Here is a 17,825-nt window from a genome sequence, read left to right as displayed (position 1 = left end):
GCAATCCTCTGGCAGGTATCTACGAGGTGTCCAGAACGTAGGTGCCGCAGGACCTAGGCTATTGGGCAAGATATTGAGGTAGCTAATGTGATGAGGTATGACTGAGACAAACGGCTAGCAGACATATTCACAAATCAACAATTGGTTAAGTAAATAGTTAGGCTTGAGTTGCTGTAATCTGTTGTGCAAGCTCACGGGTGTCAACAGGCAATGACTTGTCAAAGACAGGGCATAGTGTGTTTGCAATAAACGTCCAAACAACAAACAACTGTATTTGCTAGTGTAATGTTAACATATACCCACGAGTTAGTGTAATGGTTGGTGGGAGGAGAAAGCGTGGCCTCCCCATCGATTGAAATCCCCCCTTTTCTTTCAGGTACATAACTGTTATTTGGCACGCATATTATACACATTCAATTCATAAGTATGCTCCTAGTTCACAACGCTCTCTATATTTTAAGAATACATTTAATAATGTTAACTATACGTGTAAATATGAGTAGCATTTCCTTTGGGTTCAGAATACGATTATATGGCGTCCCTCAAAACCTTTGAGTTTGACGACGATTTAGTCTTCTGTGCGCAACGTTTGTTATACATTTTAAGTATTGTATCGTAATTTTCTTTTACAGGAAAAGCTGAGTTGCACGGGAAAGTTATTGAGGTGGACTACTCAGTTCCAAAAAAACTAAGGTAAAGTTTACTTGTCACTGACAGCTAGGTTAATTGACAAACATATTATGATGCACAGGGCCGGTGACATCTGCATGTGACATTTTCACAATGTTCTGTTAGAGTTTTGTTTATTTGCTTAAATGTTGCCATTATGTAACAGCTCCACGTTGTTTACGGACAGCCTTAGTCGAATAAGTGATATCTTGCGCTTTAAGATAATCAACGAGATATGTTTAATGTAGTAGCCTATATTTTTGTGTGTTTCATTCAATCTCCAGGTAACAACTTTGAAACATTGTATTGTTTGAAAAGGCAACCGAATACTTCCTGTCGAAGTCGTGTGCTTCAATGTTTCCCCACCTCTTTGTTACATTGTGTAACGGTCTATACTACTAACTGGCTTTGGTGGTGTGTGACTGCATTGGAGCAGTTTCCACGAGCTGTTTGCTTCGTTTTATGTCAGATAGAATGAGTAATTGTATAATCGGTGGACAGAATCTAGCCTACATATATGTAATGACACAGCTTTGCTATAATATTTAAATGCGTAATTTGTTGAAAGCGGGGGGTGCTTTTATATCCATTTTATATTAACTTAAAAAAAATATAATTTTTAAGAAGTATCAAGAAACTGGTTTGAGAAGTGGGGAATTGGAATAGACGACGTATGAAACTTCAATATTCATACATTAATCAGGGCTCAAATGGTGAGCTACCGTGTTTAGAAAGTGCAACATCACGTTGCAATTACCAGAATGTAAGAAACGTATCACTGAAAAGCACACCTTTACGAGTGCGCTCGCCGTTAGTAACGTGCTGTTTCTAACTAATCGAAAATGGTATATTAATTGAGAATAATTGGTGTTTACATAAGTGGGCAGGCAGCTCAAGCTGCAACATGGCTGCCTGTTTGCCTTTCTTCACGGACCAGGCTTATAGCCTACTTCAGTAGGCCTTGGCGGCTGTCACTAGTAGGCATAAGCAGCATGGCTTGTTATATTTGAAGATAAACCGAAGTCTATTCAGAATATATCACGTTACTACATACAGAGTAGCCTATGGTGGGCTGTTTTGGGTATGGTCTGGTGTGGGATTTCGGAGGGGCTTTTTAACATGACCCTGCGCACAGATTACACTGTTCTGGCCTACACCACGTGACTATACATTCCTCATTTACGTCCTTTATGTAAACACACCGTCACTTCCAAGCTAACCTTCACTCGTATGTTCGCCAGGACAACTCGTCGAAATCATCGTAAATCTAGGGTAGGCTACTATATTTGGTCCATCATTAGTGGTTTAAGCACAGAAGCCACGGGATCCTTATTGGATTTGTTATGAATATCAGGGGTCCAAGCAGCGAAGCTGATTCTTCTGTTATTATTTTTCTCACACGACACACAATGGCAGCAAAAAGCACAAGTTGCACTTGCACCTAATTTTGACCATAGATTCTAAATTGGTGAAATGACACGCTCAAGTGAAATTACTGATTTATACCGGTGGGGGCCCTACGATAAGCACATTTACGTTTGAGCTCATATGGGTTTAAAAAAAAAAAAAAAAAAAAACGTTTCCCTTCTGAATCTTTGAAAACTCCTGAATCTAATGCACCAATTACTGTGAATGTCTGAACTGCAAAGTTTTCCGCCATTTTCGGAAAATTTAAAGTGAAAGTAAAACGAACTTGTTCAAGGCCATTCCTCCAATTTTCTGGAAATTTGGTTCACATCATCAAGAGACCATGCTGACGAAAACGTAATATTTGAATGTTTGATTAGTCAAACGGTTTCAAATTTAAGGGTTTGACCCATAATGACTTTATGGCCAATACCTTTGACGTAATGGTTGAAACTTAACCAAACTTGGTACACAATCACTACAACATTCTTTGGAAGCACCCCAAATTTTGTGAAATTCAGTCCATAAAGGGCGCTACAACTGACACAGGTCCGTATCTCAAGAACCGCTCAACGTACATTTTTTAAATTTGGTGTGCTTTTACTTGGCCGTATTTGCACACATTTCCTGAAGTGCCAATGTCCTCTTTCACCTGTTGAAGCTGTCAAATCCTTCAACCTCTTTTCACTTTGGGCACTTCGGACATTTTGCTTGGACCCTGATAATCACCTCTTGTGGCTAGGCTTTTGTTTTAAATTCTCTGTGACAAGGACCACAGAAAGAGCTACATGTGAGCCACTTGTTTCAGGATAGGTGCCATTAGGTGCCATTTTCTTCAGTGGAAAATGAGCCCACAATTTTTCATAAAGAAATAGGTATGAGTTGAGGGTGTTATCCAGATCTTTCTGCCACTATTCTTTAAATACATTTATATCGTGGCTGGACTGAGGAAAGGCGCATATTTAGGTTAATGTGTGTGCACAGTCGGAAATGACTAAAGGAGGAATATGTCAAAAGCAGGTTAGGGCTGGGCATTTACTATGCATGAATGTTCTGTGTGCTGAAGAAATAAAGAATCATGCACCTCTTTACAGGTATTGACAAGCAATTCAAATGACCCATTAATATTCCTTGGGATATGTTTTGCTTTTTATTACTAGAATTCACGTTTACGTATAGTCTAATGCAGACATCCCTATTGCCATTATTAGGCTTACTAAAGTGCAGGAATGCACAACCGAGTAGATCCGTTCTCTGCCTAAACTGCCCTGAATCAAGTTATGAGTCAGGCGAACACACTTGGGAGGGAGACAGATGCTTATGGAACACTACAAACTGTAGCCTTATTGGCTAATTAATCTCGCTGATTTTAGTTTGATATATAAATCAGATTAAGATTGTATCAAGGACTATGTTTGTGCCAGTTGTGGCATTTGAACATAATTGTATTTAAATATGTAATTTGAAAGGTTGTATCTTATTTAATGAATAAATGTAAATTCACTGTGCTGCTAATCTAGCTGATGGTAAATCTTACCATGACCAGCTGTGAAGGGATTATACATTTTACAATGACAATATTGTCACAAGGAATTGTTTTACCTGCGAGTACTATCCAGCTATGATGTTTTCATTGCAAGCAAAGAATGGTAGACCACTATAATTCAAACAGAAATAAATGTCTAATAGGTTATTTCACATTCTGAAACAGATTCTGAAATGTTCAGTGTTTCTCCCTTTGGACCAGTGCATGATTTTTGTCACAGGAAAACTCTGTCCAACCATATTCATATAAATATGAATTTCACATTATATCTGTTTAAATAAACCATCTGTATCGTGCCTAGATGCTGCAATTTATGTTTTAGCATGCTTCAAAGCAGAGCTGGTGAAATGAATAATTTATTTGAAAGATGTCTTTTGGGTTTTGGATAAAACGATAATTTGTACGAGTTTGGGGACAAGCAGCACTACATACATCTGATCACTATTTCACATGGATAGGCCTTATCTTTGTATTACATTTCAGATCTTTTTGCATAAAAGGGAAAGAAAAGAACGATGGTTGTCTCCAGGGTTTTACATGATCTTGATGATCTTACATTTTCTTTGAGTTCTTAGAAATTATACTCATCTGTATATTCGAAAAAGAGGAGCTGCCAAATTAGATCACCTGGTTTTGGTAAATGAACAGTGTGTTTAGTCAAGTGTATTAAAAGTTGTTGTTTGGCAAGTTCTATTTAATTTGATCATGCATTTTTATTTATGTCAATGACATGGCTCTAGTGGGTTAAAAAAACCCTAATATTAACCTATTTAATATAATGCTTACATAAAAAAATATGTATTTGGTTTCAGACAGTTCGTAAGATAATAAATCAAGGTAAAATAATGTATATTAATTGAATAATAAGTAATAATAATTGACATGGTTTTTTATATTTGTTTTGTACATTTCTATTTTTGCGAAAATTGTTATGCTACGTTATCATCAAAAGTCAATTTTAAAGACTAACAAGTAACATACATTAATTCTAGGGAAAGAAAGAGTTCTATTTTATTTGTGAAATTTCTTCAGTGTCTTGTGAAAATAGTAACCAATTCATTTACAAGTGTATACTGTCTTTCGAAATGTACACTTCAGGGATCAGGTTTTTTTTTTTTAGGCACATTTCAGTATTGTGATTTTGAAACCCTAACAAAAACAATAGCAGATGGATCAACCCATCAGTCATTGATGTGAAGAAATTACTTTCTTGGTGATTAAAACATTAAGTAGACCTGTGAAATATTTAAGCATGATGCTTGTTGATTTTAAAAACAATATTGTAGTAAAAGATCATTTTGATGTAGAGATGCTTCACCTGAAAAGAAGGAAGAGGAGAACAGACAAGAGCAGGAGCTGTGTGTGTGTGTGTGTGTGTGTGTGTGTGTGTGTGTGTGTGTGTGTTTATGTTTGGGGCATGCTTGCCTTGCTGGGTGGGCGTGGAGTTTTGTCAGGCAGTGCAAAGAGAGAGCGCGAGAGAGCAGCAACCAGGCATGTGTGTCGGTGCAGCAGGTGGACGTTGTCCAAAAGATCTGTCCCTCGTCTGAGTTTGGTGTGTGGGGAGATGTGAGATGAGTGCGGAGCTGTGGGAACTCTGCTGGGCTTGTCAGTAAGGGGGCACGGTGCCTGTCTGCGGGTTTCTGAGTTGCACATCAAGGGGGCATTTCTAAGCCTACGTTCCTGTTTTCAATTTAGACTTTGTCTCTACGTTACTAATTAGACGTGAATGCAATACAAATGACAGCCTTCGTTTTGGATGTAAGGTGCCTTAACTACCAAGAGAGATTCCTAATGCCAGTAAAGATTGTGAGTGTTGCACAGTAGTGCGGCACCAGCTAATTGTCCCGACTCTCTTGCCTTTGTTCCATTGAAACATACTCAGAACTTAGAACTCAGAACTCAGAACTCAGAACTGTTTATTTCTATTTGCGAGTGCAAATGTGTGTCCAGTCTGATGGGGTTGTTCGAGAGTTCACCTTTTGCTTACTTCTGGCTTTGTAAAGAGTACAGATGCAGCATATGTGATTTCGGGGTGGCTTGCACAAGGGTACATATCTTGTGTATTTTACGCAAGCTCTCATGAACGAATTTTTGAGAACAGCTCTCTGCTTTACTGTCAATCTGACAGATGTGTATAGTTGTTGACCCGTTCTGCCTTTGTTTTATTGGATTTCGCCATCTTTGAGATGGGCTTGTTCAAGAGCTCACTTGGAAGCACAGCTTTTTTCTCTGTTCTTTGTGACAGGCATGTGAGAGATTGAGTCTAAGAGTCACCACTGCCTCGCTTCTCTCTCCTTGGTTCAAATAGAGAGTAGATAAATTCTCACAAAGAATACTAGAATCAATATTCCCATTTGATATAAAAAATTGTGTTTATTGTGTGGAATTGCTGGCGGTCTTAAATTTCGATTTTCCTTTCAACATTGTGTTTTTGACACGGAAAGGGAAAGAATGACCAGAACTGATGAATAGCATGAAACCAATGACTGTGCTGTCAGAGACTTTAGAGGATGGGAACCATTCCTGTGAGATAGCCGTGGGTGTGTGTCTCTGTATGGGTGTGTGTGCATGCATATGTGTCTGTGTGGGGGTGTGTGAGAGAGAGAGTTGAGTACGTGTGTGTGTGTGTGTGTGTGTGTTGTGTGTGTGTGTGTGTGTGTGTGTGTGTGTGTGTGTGTGTGTGTGTATAAGAGAGTGAGTGTGAGTAAGTCAAGCCCTTTGAATGTGTAACCGGACACAGGGCGATCATGTGGGGCATGAAGGAGATGTGTGCGGGGCTGTGTCCCGTCACCTGACGCGACGGAATTCTGTCACTAGCATCACATGAAGATCCCCCCCCCCACCCCCCATGCTTCCCTATCCGATCTGATCCGGCCTGAATCCCGAGCTGGTCAGGAGACAGGAGATGGGTACAGCAGATGGGTGTCAGCCTACATGTATGAGCTACATACACACATTCCCATCCATGCAGGCACACACTCTCCCTCATGCGTACACAGTCAAGCTCTCACTCACGTTAACCATTGTTTCTGCTTCGTGGGTATGCACACACACACTTGTCTATTTTGCACTTAAGAACACTATGTCCGACATGTAAAACAAATGCCAATGTAAATATAGACATATACCAATATACCACTGTGTGCCAGAAGGTAAAACAATATGGAAGATTTTAAAGAGGAAATTAGCATATACCTTTTTTAACGATAAAATGATAAGAGCTGCTGGTAACACTTTATTTGGATTGTCTGCCGACAGACACTTTACAGATGCTTTGTTGTCATTGGAGTTCAGTCCTTCTAATTGTTCACTGAACATCACCTAAACGAAAACCCAACCCCTAACCCTACCCTCAGGTCAAACCTAACCATAACCATACGTTGTTGTACTGAACAGAGTTTCAACAGATAGTTTGTTAACAATCTGAGTGTGACTGAGCTGCTCTACTTCACACAGCATTGTACTGTGCAGATGCAGATTAAAACAGGGCAGTCACGGATGGTCACATGTAATCAATACAGCATCGAAAGAACGAACGAAACGAAAACTCAAACGCACGGTAAGAAGCCTGCATAAACATGGAAGGCTAAGCGAGACCGTGGAGATCCGTAGACGCACACACGTGCGCACACTAGTCTAAAGATAGAAATGAGCGCAGTCGTCAGCACATGACAAGTTGCTGACTGGAGAAATGTGTACAAATGAGTTTTTCCACAGATAAGCATTTACAACCAGGCATGGCCCATAAACAGAGTTGTTTACCAATAGTTTGTATGAATACCTGTGTGGTTGTAATATGGCTGTTAGAATAATGCATCTGAGCTCAGATTAGCTGGCCTCCTCTATGCCTTGTTTTTTTTATTTATGTACGGACAAAATCAAATGAAAGTTAAGAAATGCAAACAGGTAGTACATGCAAGAATCACTTAACTGCCTGTGGTTGTCTGTGATTTAACATAAAAGGGTGTGTATGTGTGTGTGAACGTACCTGTGTGCATGTGTGTGTGTGTGTGTGTGTGTGTGTGTGTGTGTGTGTTTATGTTCATGGTCTGCTACTGTGTGCCTCCTCCGTCTCTGGTGTGGTATATAGCTGTGGTAATGCCTCTATGTAAAACAGTCTGTGTGCCTGGTCAATGGAGAGTATCAGTTTCATAATGCGCAGTATTATAATGGCTTCATCGCGCATGCCAGCTCCAGTCCTGTTCTTGCCGGAGGATGTTAAATTATACCACCCTACCCAAGGGGTTATGTTTGGGAGTGTGGGCAGATGGGCATTGAATCTGGGCAGCTGGCACCTTTCCCTCTTTCACACCTCCATAAGAGGTATTCACTTCAATTGACATGCACACACACACGCAATTACACACACACACACACACACACACACACACACACAAACACACACATAGTGTTGGTAGTAAACTGTAGTCTTTGGGTGTGAACACTTTTTATTTTTATTTGCATAATATATTCTACATGTATATATATATATATATATATATATATGCAACTCAAGGCCATATATCCACCCCCACACATATGCACACACACACACACACACACACACACACACACACACACACACACACACACACACACACACATACACACACATACACTTCCATATTTAATCTGTCCTGACCACTGGTCTGTGCAGTTGTTCCCTTGTGAATGAAAGTGACACCAATGTCATCAACTCCAATTCATATGCATTCTCAGTCTACAGCTGTCTGTTTCGAATGTGTTTGTATGGACTGCTTTACAAAAGGGAACTAACTCTCGCTTTCATGCTCACTGTGTGTTTGTTTGTGTGTGTGTGTGTGTGTGTGTGTGTGTGTGTGTGTGTGTGTGTGTGTGTGTGTGTGTTTATGTCTGTGTTTGTGTGTGTGTGTGTGTGTAAGTACTGCGTACTATTGAAAGAGAATACATTAACTCTTCACCAAGATAGTTAAAGGTAGGGGTGGGAGAATTTTTGTCCTGTTTGCCGTAGTAATCCTGAAGTAGGTAATGTAAGGTGTGGAAGATCACAAGTTTCTGTGGCAAAAATGCTATTGAATCTGAAGTACACCATCTGTGCAACCTTTGAGAGAATTTACTATGGGGAAAGAGAGAAATAAAAGGTTTTGGTTAATCAACAGTTTTGGTGGTGTTGTTTTCAGATGGCAGGAAAAGGACAAAAAAAAAAGAGCTAGATGAGGCGTCTCAACACCAGATTAGGGAGCCAATGGTTATAAATCAAGAGTTGGCTTCATAAATCATACAATGTGATTTGCATTGCTGAAGCATTGTGTGTGTGTGTGTGTGTGTACGAGTGTGTGGGTGTGTGTGCGTATTAGAAGAGAGGGAAAAAAAAGCGCAGTGAACCTTTTGAAGGCCTTTCCCAAACGCCAGGACGATGCCAGAGTTGGCTGTGGCGCTACTGTCATGGGCTCACGTGGAGACCGATGTGCTAGGCTGCAGGTTCATCTGCGTGTTTCATCGGTAGTTACTTGTGTGTATCTTTAAACACACACACACACGCTAGTGGTACAGACACATGGACACCTGTCACTCTTATTAGATCGTCTGTGTGTCTTTGTCACCGATGTGCTAGGCTGCAGGTTCATCTGCGTGATTCATCGTTATTTACTTGTGTGTATCTTTAAACACACACACATACACACACACACACACACTCACACGCTAGTGCTACAGACACATGGACACCTGTCACTCTTATTAGATCGTCTGTGTGTCTTTTGTCACACACTCACAGCCGGGACAGGTCTTAGTCTCCTAAGCTTGAGGATGAGGATAAGTCTCTGATGAAAATAATGCCATTTCAGCGGCAGGCTGGTCACATGATGCCTCACAATCTAATTCTCAGGGGTGTGGCCAAGTAATGTAATTATCACTGCTTAAGGGAGATTAGTCCGCAGAGAGGATGGAGAAAGGGATATGAAGGGGAGAGTAGAGTGATAGAAAGGGAGGGAGAGGAAGAACAAGTGAGAAGGGCGTGTGGAGAAAAAAACGAGGGGAGGAGGAGACGGAATGGAATAATGAGAGAGATGGGAAGGGAGAGAGTGTAGTGTCAAGGACAGCGGTGGAGGGGAGAAAGAAAAAGAGGGAAATAGGCATGGAAGATGGGAAGGGTAAGAGGAGGAGGGGCAGGGTAAGAGGAGGAGGGGCAGGGTAAGAGGAGGAGGAAGAGGGGCAGGGTAAGAGGAGGAGGAAGAGGGGCAGGGTAAGAGGAAGAGGGGTAGGGTAAGAGGAGGATGAAGAGGGGCAGGGTAAGAGGAGGAGGAGGAAGATGGGCAGGGTAAGAGGAGGAGGAAGAGGGGCAGGGTAAGAGGAAGAGGGGCAGGGTAAGAGGAGGAGGAAGAGGGGCAGGGTAAGAGGAAGAGGGGTAGGGTAAGAGGAGGAGGAAGAGGGGCAGGGTAAGAGGAGGAGGAAGAGGGGCAGGGTAAGAGGAAGAGGAAGAGGGTAAAAGGAAGAGGAGGAGGAAGAGGGGCAGGGTAAGAGGAAGAGGAGCAGGGTAAGAGGAGGAGGAAGAGGGGCAGGGTAAGAGGAGGATGAAGAGGGGCAGGGTAAGAGGAGGAGGAAGATGGGCAGGGTAAGAGGAGGAGGAAGAGGGGCAGGGTAAGAGGAAGAGGGGCAGGGTAAGAGGAGGAGGAAGAGGGGCAGGGTAAGAGGAAGAGGGGCAGGGTAAGAGGAGGAGGAAGAGGGGCAGGGTAAGAGGAGGATGAAGATGGGCAGGGTAAGAGGAGGAGGAAGAGGGGCAGGGTAAGAGGAGGATGAAGATGGGCAGGGTAAGAGGAGGAGGAAGAGGGGCAGGGTAAGAGGAGGATGAAGATGGGCAGGGTAAGAGGAGGAGGAAGAGGGGCAGGGTAAGAGGAGGAGGTAGAGGGGCAGGGTAAGGGGAGGAGGAAAAGGGGCAGGGTAAGAGGAAGAGGGGCAGGGTAAAGGAGGAGGAAGAGGGGCAGAGGAAGAGGAAGAGGAAGATGGGCAGGGTAAGAGGAGGAGGAAGAGGGGCAGGGTAAAGGAGGAGGAAGAGGGGCAGGGTAAGTTGTTGAAAAGACAAAAAATAGTCACTCAGTCATGTATTTGGAAAGGCAGAGGAGGAGTGTTTGTCGTCAGACGGTGTGTGTGTAAATATTTCTATACAGTATGTATATATATTGTAGAGAACAGTGGTGTAGTGGTCCCGGGAGAAGTGGGTATACTCTAATTTATTTTTTTAAGAAGCCCATGCAGCATAGGATACGCGCTCTGTTTTGAGAAGTGGGTATACGCAACGCTTACTGAAAAATAAGTGGGTATACTCCGTATACTTGCATATACCCTAGACTACTACTCCACTGGTAGAGAGCACCTCACAGTTTCTGAAATGCCCCTGAGACCCTAGAAAATTAGGAGGATGGTCATAGGGGGAAATTTTGGGAGAACAAAAAGTGGACAGTTATTATGATTGATGAGGAAAATGTATACAGCCGCGGAAAAAATTAAGAGACTACTTTAAAATTATAGGTTTCTCTGGGTTTACTATTAATTGATATGTGTTAAAGTAAAATAAACATTTTTGTTTTATTCTGTAACCTACTGACAACTTTCCTACTAAATTTCAAATAAAAATATTGTCATTTGATCACACTGCACAGGTTTTTAATGGGATTCAGGTCTGGAGATTAGGCTAGCCATGACAGGGTCCTGATGTGGTCCTTCTTCTACACCTTCACTGACATGGTTGTGTGGCATGGAGCATTGTCCTTCTGGAAAAAACACTTCTTAGAGTTAGGGAACATTGTTAAAACATTAGTATTGTGTTGTTTAAAAATGAATAAGAACTTGTTTTCTTTGCATTATTCAAGATCTGAAAAAACTGCATCTTTTTTTGCTATTTTGACCAATTGTCATTCTTCTGCAAATAAATGCTCTAAATGACAATATATATTTTTTAATTAGGTAGGGATGTTGTCAGTAGGTTACAGAATAAAACAAAAATGTTCATTTTACTTTAACACATACCAATAAATAGTAAAACCAGAGAAACTGATCATTTTGAAGTGGTCTCTTAATTTTTTCCGCAGCTGTATATGTTGTATACAAATGTATTAAACTATGTTTAATACATTTTTGTAGGTGAGAGGTCATTGCATTCTGTGACATGATGACCTGATGACGTGTTACGCAGACGTGCTGGAGAGCAATGTGTGTATGGCCGGCAGGAGTGTAATGGCACTCATTAAAGCAGACAAGTGTGAAGGTGTGTGTGTGTGTGTGTGTGTCACTGCACTCAACAGGGGCGAGTCTCCTGTAATCCCAATCCCGTTCAGATTAAGGGATGATGAACCTAGCGGAATGCCTTGTAGGTCGGAGTTGAACCGCAGTCGCACATACATAGGAACACTTTCACACACAAACGCGCACACACACCCCCCCCCACACACACACATACACCATACACACACACACACACATACACACACCCAGTCTCAGGAGCAGGTTTCATGGTGTGAGGGACTATTCAATAGCCGTCGGACATGCAACCTTGATATGCTCTGATGCAGCGCCTTCAGTGGGTGGGTGAGGTTCTATTTGCTCTTTTTTTTGTTGCTGTGATCTTTAGTTACTGTGAATGTGGTTTAGTAAGTCAAGCTTGAATTTTCCAAACCAAGTTTATTTCAAATATGTGCATTTAAAAAAAAAAAAAAAAAAAATGTGAAGCATGTTGTTATCGGTCTTAGGGCTCTGAATGATTGCACCGCATGTGAAGCATATGGTCTCGTACGAGGGCTGCATTTGTATGATTGTGGTGCTGTAATGATATTATTAATGTGTTATGCTCAGCTTGATGGCTCTCTGTCAGTAATGTCAGCTAGTATTGCAGTGGGCTTGATCATGTGTAATGTGTAACAGTGTGACTCTGGTTGAGGGACAAAGGAAAGAGTGAGAAATAGAGTCCATCGTTAAGGATACGATTTCAATATAGTATATCTTTTTTGTATTCGTTTTAATTAATAATATTATGTAATCCTACCACATAATTATTTTCTCCTCAGGACATTCACTGCATATTATAGACCTTGTAGCACCTCCAGCTAGAGTCTAGAATGATCCGTTCCATTCCATTCAGTTCAGTTATAGTCGAGCAATACTGTTGTTTAACCCAGTCTTCCCTAATTGACCCAAACTAAGTGATTGACTGATGTACCGACGGGGTTAGGGCATTGCAGTTGCCAGTGACAGTGTGAAACTGGGGTAACTGTTATCTGGTTTACTGTACTGAAGCTTATGTTAATAGAAGCTTTATGTTACTTGAATAGGCAGTAATGTACTTAGTGTGTGCTGGCGAGCCTTTGTATATGTGTGTGTGTGCTGCGCGTCTCTCTGTGTGTCTGTGTGTGTGTGTGTGCCAATGCAAATGCCAGCACTGCGGGCCATGCTTTGGCTTTGGCTGTGTCTCAGCTGCACGCTGATTGGCTGTTGTTGCGGCATGAGGGCGTGGCTCCAAACTCCATTCATTTTGTGAATGGCTCTCAGTACGTACTCTCCTCGTAGTGCCACACACACACACACACACACACACACACACACACACACACACACACACACACACACACACACACACACACACACACACACACACACACACACACACACACATACCCACATGCAAATTCGCACAAAGACGCTGAAAGGAACCATGCTGAATTTAGAGGGTTCGGCAGTCATCTTAGACCACGGTTTGTGAGAATAAATGTGTGTTTAAACTAATGCTTCTGTGATTAGCCATAAGCTACTGATCTGTTTTTTTGGGGGGAAACTCGTATTTGCCCCTTATATTTGCCCCTTATATTTGCCATTCATATTTGCCCCTCATATTTGCATGTGAGTCTGTGTATCGTGGTGCGGTATCCGCCTCTGCTCTCATGCAGTGGTGAGGGAAAGGGAAGCGGGGCTTTTCATTATTGATGAATGTATCAAGGTGTCAGGTGGTGCTGCGAGGCTGAGTCACGGCACACAAAGACACCCACCCACACACACGCACACGCACACACACACACACACACACACACACACACACACACACACACACACACACACACACACACACACACACACACACACACATACACACACACATAAACAACATGTGTGTCCTAATAAGCATCTTTCACCCGGCTTGCACGTGATATGGCGAAGCCTCTCTTGGGTTCTTCTCACTGTATCTCTAGATCATGGTGCATTTAGACACTCGCCATGCCTGACTACCCCTGCAAGGGAAAGTGGTGTGTGTGTGTCCTGACTTCACATACAAATATGTGTGTGTGTGTGTGTGTGTGTTCACCACCCGAGAATTTGATATGTTAACTTGGTGTATTTGTGTCCTCAATGATTTTGCCAATTGTAAGTTACCCTGTGTACATTAATAACTGTGTGGTTGTCTTTTTATAAGATGTGGTACAGATACACTCCGGCAACTTTTGTTGACAGCTAATTTCTAATTTAAGCTAATTTATGTTACTGAACAGTAGTTAAATAATCCTTTTAAGGAGGTTAACTGTTCGCCACTGCCCTGGTGTAGCTCTTAGTTGGCAGGGGGATCTTTTAGGCACTCTGGATTGCCTGCCCCAGAGGACTTCATTCACCAGGTCTAGCACTGCTTTGATGAATTGTCCAACTGTAATTGTCAGCCATGATCTTATCACAAACAATTTAGCAGGCTAAAGTTTTTAGACTGATTTATGTCAACTTTATTTTAGGCTTTTTCTTTCAAGCCTGAATGGACTCACAAACATTTCAATAGTGGCAAATCTGAACAGCTTTGTTTGGTTGTACGCAAGATAATAATTGTATGTGGCTGAGTGATATACTGCTGGCTTCCCAAGGGAGAATGGCACACAGACATGGTGAGGGGGGGGAATCGGTGTGAGGCCACCCTTCCTTCCTCTGCAGTAGTATCAATGCTGAGGTTATGGAGCATAGAGAAAAAATAGACAGGCAGGTGGAAAACAAGCAGGTGAGAGGAAAATGGCGATACGACCCTCTTTAAGAGCTGTGTTGGACTGGCAAAAGGTTACGACTCTGGTAAAGGGTGTGCCTGCTAAAGGGTGCCTGCTGAGGCTAGAGTTAGTGTGGTGCAGATGTTATGCTGTCTCTTCACCTCTTGCTTTCTCTCTCTGTCTCTCTCTTTCATTCACTTACCCTTGTGAAGGCTTTCTTGTTCTCACCCTCTCTCTCTCTTTCTTTCACCTATTCTCTTTCATATTATCTCGCCTTCTCCCTTTCACCTGCTTGTTTTCCACCAGCCTGTCTGTTTTTCTCTCACAATATTTCTTTCTCTCCCTCTCTCTCTCCCTCTCTCTCTCTCCCTCTCTCTCTCTCTCTCTCTCTCTCTCTCTCTCTCTCTCTCTCTCTCTCTCTCTCTCTCTCTCCGTCTCTCCCTATCTGTCGCCTCCTCTGTCTCTCCACCTCTCTCCACACTGTGCAGCGCTCCGGGACCTGATGCTCTTAAAGGCTTAAGCGGAGCAGGAAACCAGGAAACGAGGTTAACTCAGATTAGATGGGTCTATGAACCCAGCGCTTGCCAGCAACCTGTTGGCTGCAGCGCAGATGCCCTCATCTTCACAGTGGAGACACCCTCCAGTGCGAGGACAGCCTACCTGTAGCTTAACCAATAGAGCTAACCGCTAACATGCCAAAGCTATACGTTTGGTTTCAGGAGTGTATATGAAAAGACTAAAAAGACATACATGTGATAGGTTATTGTTAAAGTGTCTGAAATATCACCCAGAGCTTATCCTACAAAAGACAGGCATCAAATGCCTTTGTGTGGTTTGTGTGCATAAGCATAGTTTTGCAGAAAGCATAGGCTCTCGTGCTCCTTTTCTGTCTTGTTTCCTATTTGGGCCACATGTAGACATACACCCCTAAATTCCATTCTGGATATATGTGCTCATAAAGTGCTCATACATAAGCCTCTCTCATATTCTCTCGTACTCTCTCTCTCTTTCACCTTTGTATGGAGAAGGGTGCATACAGGTACAGGTGAGCTCTGTATTTTAGGAAGGCGATTGTGATTCCCATACCAGTCCCATTTGACTATATCCAGTCCCTCATGAATATAACATGCTCACCAAGCTCACCTTTTTTTTTAGCCGTCCTGGAGCAACATTTTAATATATTTGGTGGCGTTGAGCCACAAGGCCATAGTGTTAATGTCTATGCCCGTCCCGCATCCCTGGCCTCTTGACTGCCTCCAAAGCCTGTGATTGGCAAGCTGCCAGCCGCTGATTCTGTTACTAAGGTGATGTAGCCGGGTTATCCTGTTACCGGCGATGATGCCATGCGCTGATACTCGGTGCAAAACCTGGAGCCAGACGGTCACCTGTGACCAAGTTTCCTCTCGCTATAGCTGCGCCGTCCCCTCTCAGCACACACAGCCGCCGGTGCCAGCACCTAGCCAAGAGACTGTACATGGACCTTTATCCAGAGTGACTCAAAGTAGAGTAGAACACACACAAAGTGCTTCTTTGGTGTCAAGCCTGTTATATTGGTGTTGTTAACACCTTTGGTTGTCCTTGTAAAGAGATGCTTATGTTTACAGTAAAGTGATTTTGTAATATAAAATATCTATTTGGGCTTACCACTACTTCTTTTTCTTTTTCTCTCTCTTTCTCTCCCGCTCTCTCTATCTCCCTCTCTTTCTACATATCTCTACCGTGTTTGCAGGAGTCGTAAGATCCAGATTCGAAACATTCCACCTCAGCTTCAGTGGGAGGTGAGTTAATATGTTTATGCATTTGTGTGTGTGTGAGTGTATATGTGCGTGCGTGCGTGCGTGCGGGCTGGCGGGCGGGGGCAGCCTGTCTGAGGTGAGAGTTAGATGAGATATTGCAGTAACTGGTAGTCATTTAGAGAGAGAGAGAGAGTGTGTGTGTGTGTGCGGGGGGGGGGGGGGCAGTGGGAGAGACCTGTCTTTTTTGTTTTACAAAGTACTTGGTTACCCCTCCTCCTTGGTCACTCCTGACAACCCACCAACTTCACAGCAATGGCAGCTTACATCTTCCCATGTATCTCTCTCTCTAACTCTGCTGTTCTTTGCCAGCATTTTTGACCCAATTCTCCCTCTCTCTCTCTCTCTCTCTCTCTCTCTCTCTCTCTCTCTCTCTCTCACACACTCTCACTCTCAAACACACTCACACACACACACACACACACACACACACACACTCTCTCACTTTCACTCTCTCTCTCCCTCCATTCATTCACCTTCTGTTCTGTTCTCTTTTCTTCTTGTGTCTCTGTCAATATGTGCAATGAAGGTTGTGAAGGTCAATATTACTTGTATCCCTATCATAATGTTTGCCATGGTCCTTTCTGTTGTAGTGCAACTAGCACCACCAGCATGGTGGAGCTTATTCAGACTTTCTATGGGCAACAGACAGGCAACGGACATGTTTGTTTTTCTGCTTTTCTAGCCTTTATTCTGATAGGAACGTGTGGAGCAGATAGGAAACGAGTAGGAAAAAGATTATTATGAGTTTGATTGAGAAAAGACAGGACTAGAACCCGTGCCCCATAGGCACTCTGACCTGGATGGGGTGTTGAGCGCCATTGCTGCCACCGTGCCACACACCACAGAAAGGACTTTTAAATATGAAGGATCAGGTTGTTTATGCCATGGGATTTCTGTTACTTTTGTGGCGTAGGTTTGGATATTTGGATGATGGGGTTGTTATGGGGTCTGTGTGTGAACTTCTTTGTGTGTGAAAGATACAGATGTCCTCTTTCTCATTTCCAGGTGTTGGATAATCTTCTGACACAGTACGGCTCAGTGGAGAACGTTGAACAAGGTAACACATCTGAGTGCTTGCTAGGTCATATAGTGTTGTGTGGTTTGAATCAAACCCACTTCACAGTGGTCCTATTGTTGTGTCTGTGTGAGTGTGTGTGGGGGAGGGCGTGGGTGTGTAGACATTATGATGGGTGGGATGGTTGATATCATACAGCATACAGTACTGTGTGTGTGTGTGTGTGTGTGTGTGTGTGTGTGTGTGTGTGTGTGTGTGTGTGTGTGTGTGTGTGTGTGTGTGTGTGTGTGTGACTCCTCTTTTACTTTACTCTCAGCAGCAGATAATATACTCAACTCAAGTGATGGCTTCCTGGAAATGCATGTGTGTGTGTGTCCATGTTTGGCATGAGCTGATGAAAGGTTCATTGT

General features: G+C 42.8%; 1 protein-coding gene across 1 annotated transcript in view; it reads left to right on the top strand.

Annotated features, from left to right (window-relative positions):
- LOC308362120 (insulin-like growth factor 2 mRNA-binding protein 2) overlaps window positions 1–17,825 on the top strand; it is a gene marked incomplete at its 5' end in the record, with an annotated part of 35,789 nt that overhangs the window by 634 nt on the left and 17,330 nt on the right. Inside the window, 3 exons of the mRNA XM_080834633.1 lie at window positions 633–693; window positions 16,334–16,382; window positions 17,406–17,457. Of these exons, the coding sequence (XP_080690759.1) occupies window positions 633–693; window positions 16,334–16,382; window positions 17,406–17,457 (162 nt within the window). The remainder of the gene's footprint in view (window positions 1–632; window positions 694–16,333; window positions 16,383–17,405; window positions 17,458–17,825) is intronic.

This window comes from Sprattus sprattus (genome assembly GCF_963457725.1).
Source record: "Sprattus sprattus genome assembly, chromosome: 3".
NCBI classification, from domain to species: Eukaryota; Metazoa; Chordata; class Actinopteri; order Clupeiformes; family Clupeidae; genus Sprattus; species Sprattus sprattus.
The sequence above is the reverse complement of the archived record's forward strand: the minus strand, read 5'-3'. Positions and strand labels throughout refer to the sequence as shown.